We start from the raw sequence: 1,200 nt of genomic DNA, 5'->3' as shown, positions 1-1,200 counted from the left end.
CATTGTCAGGCCTGCATGGAGAAAGGGGAGAGAAGTAACAGAGGGCTGCCCTCCCCCCTGCCCTCGCCGCCTGTGACCTCTCTCTCATTGCCCCCAGTGAACACCCGGGCTGGGGTCTAAGTTCACCTTGATTCCAGCCGCCAGTGGTCTCCGCAAGCACAGGACCTGGAGGCCAATACAGGGAACTCAGTGTCCTCCTGCCTCTCCAGACACTTCTGTCGTGTCTCCTCCTCAGGCTCCTCCTTCTGTCCCCAAACGTCAGCTGTGAATCTCTTCTCCTCCCCTGCCTTTCCCAGGACTCTGTCTACTCTCTGAGTGCCCTCCCCAACCGGGACCTCCTGAGCTAATCAGAGGCGGGTTCAGACCCCGTTTATCCAAACTAAGGTCTTTCTCTCAAATCTGCTTCACCACCTAACCAGGCAGAAAAACCTAGGATTGATGCTGATACTCTACACCCAGCTTGCAGACAAGTCCTTTCCAGTCTGACTGCTGAATATTTCTCTCACTATCCTCACTACTTACTAAGTCCAGCCTTCTGCCTCCTGCTTTGGCCCTGCAGAACCCAGGACTAGAGCTCCCTGCTTCCATACTCTACCCTCCAGTCCCCTCTGCACCCAGAGCACAAAGTGCTGAGAGCCTCCCTGCCTTTCTCCCCTTACCTTGACCCTGAGATCCAACTTTCCATGACAAGCCCTGCCTCTACACCCTCCCACCAACACCACCACCATAATGCAACGCCAGTGTGGTCTCGTGGCCCATCCTGGTCCTCTGATTCCTGAGCAGAGATACCAGAATCTTCTTCAGGCCTAGCTCTGACCGAGATCTCTTGACATCACCTGAGACCCACCTGTCTCCCTGCTGAAGCCCTAACTCCCAATGTGACTGTCTCCCTGCTGACCCACCTGGCTCCCTGCTGACCTCGGAATGACCTACAGACATTTGTTGTTTGATCTTGAAGTACCCAGGGCCTAGCTCACACAAGCTACTGACAAATGCTTGCCGAACTTGGACTGATTTTCCTCCATGGATTGCCCTATTTTGAGAGACCTTTTTTTTTTTTTTTGAGATCGAGTTTTGCTGTTCCCAGGCTGGAGTGCAGTGCACAATCTCGGCTCACTGCAACCTCTGCCTCCTGGGCTCAAGTGATTCTCGTGCCTCAGCCTCCAGAGTAGCTGGGATTACATGCGCATACCACCATGC

General features: G+C 54.1%; 1 protein-coding gene across 1 annotated transcript in view; it reads right to left on the bottom strand.

The window, feature by feature from the left end:
- Positions 1-759, bottom strand: part of NOL3 (nucleolar protein 3 (apoptosis repressor with CARD domain)) — an 8,407-nt gene extending 7,648 nt beyond the window's left edge. The window contains 3 exon segments of the mRNA XM_011996743.1: positions 127-214; positions 216-343; positions 714-759. Coding sequence (XP_011852133.1) covers positions 127-214; positions 216-343; positions 714-759 — 262 coding nt within the window.
- Between the last annotated feature and the right edge of the window lie 441 nt (positions 760-1,200).

This window comes from Mandrillus leucophaeus, unplaced genomic scaffold (assembly GCF_000951045.1).
Source record: "Mandrillus leucophaeus isolate KB7577 unplaced genomic scaffold, Mleu.le_1.0 Scaffold522, whole genome shotgun sequence".
In the NCBI taxonomy this organism is placed as follows: Eukaryota; Metazoa; Chordata; class Mammalia; order Primates; family Cercopithecidae; genus Mandrillus; species Mandrillus leucophaeus.
Note: the sequence above shows the minus strand (reverse complement) of the source record. Positions and strands in the feature narration are given on the sequence as shown.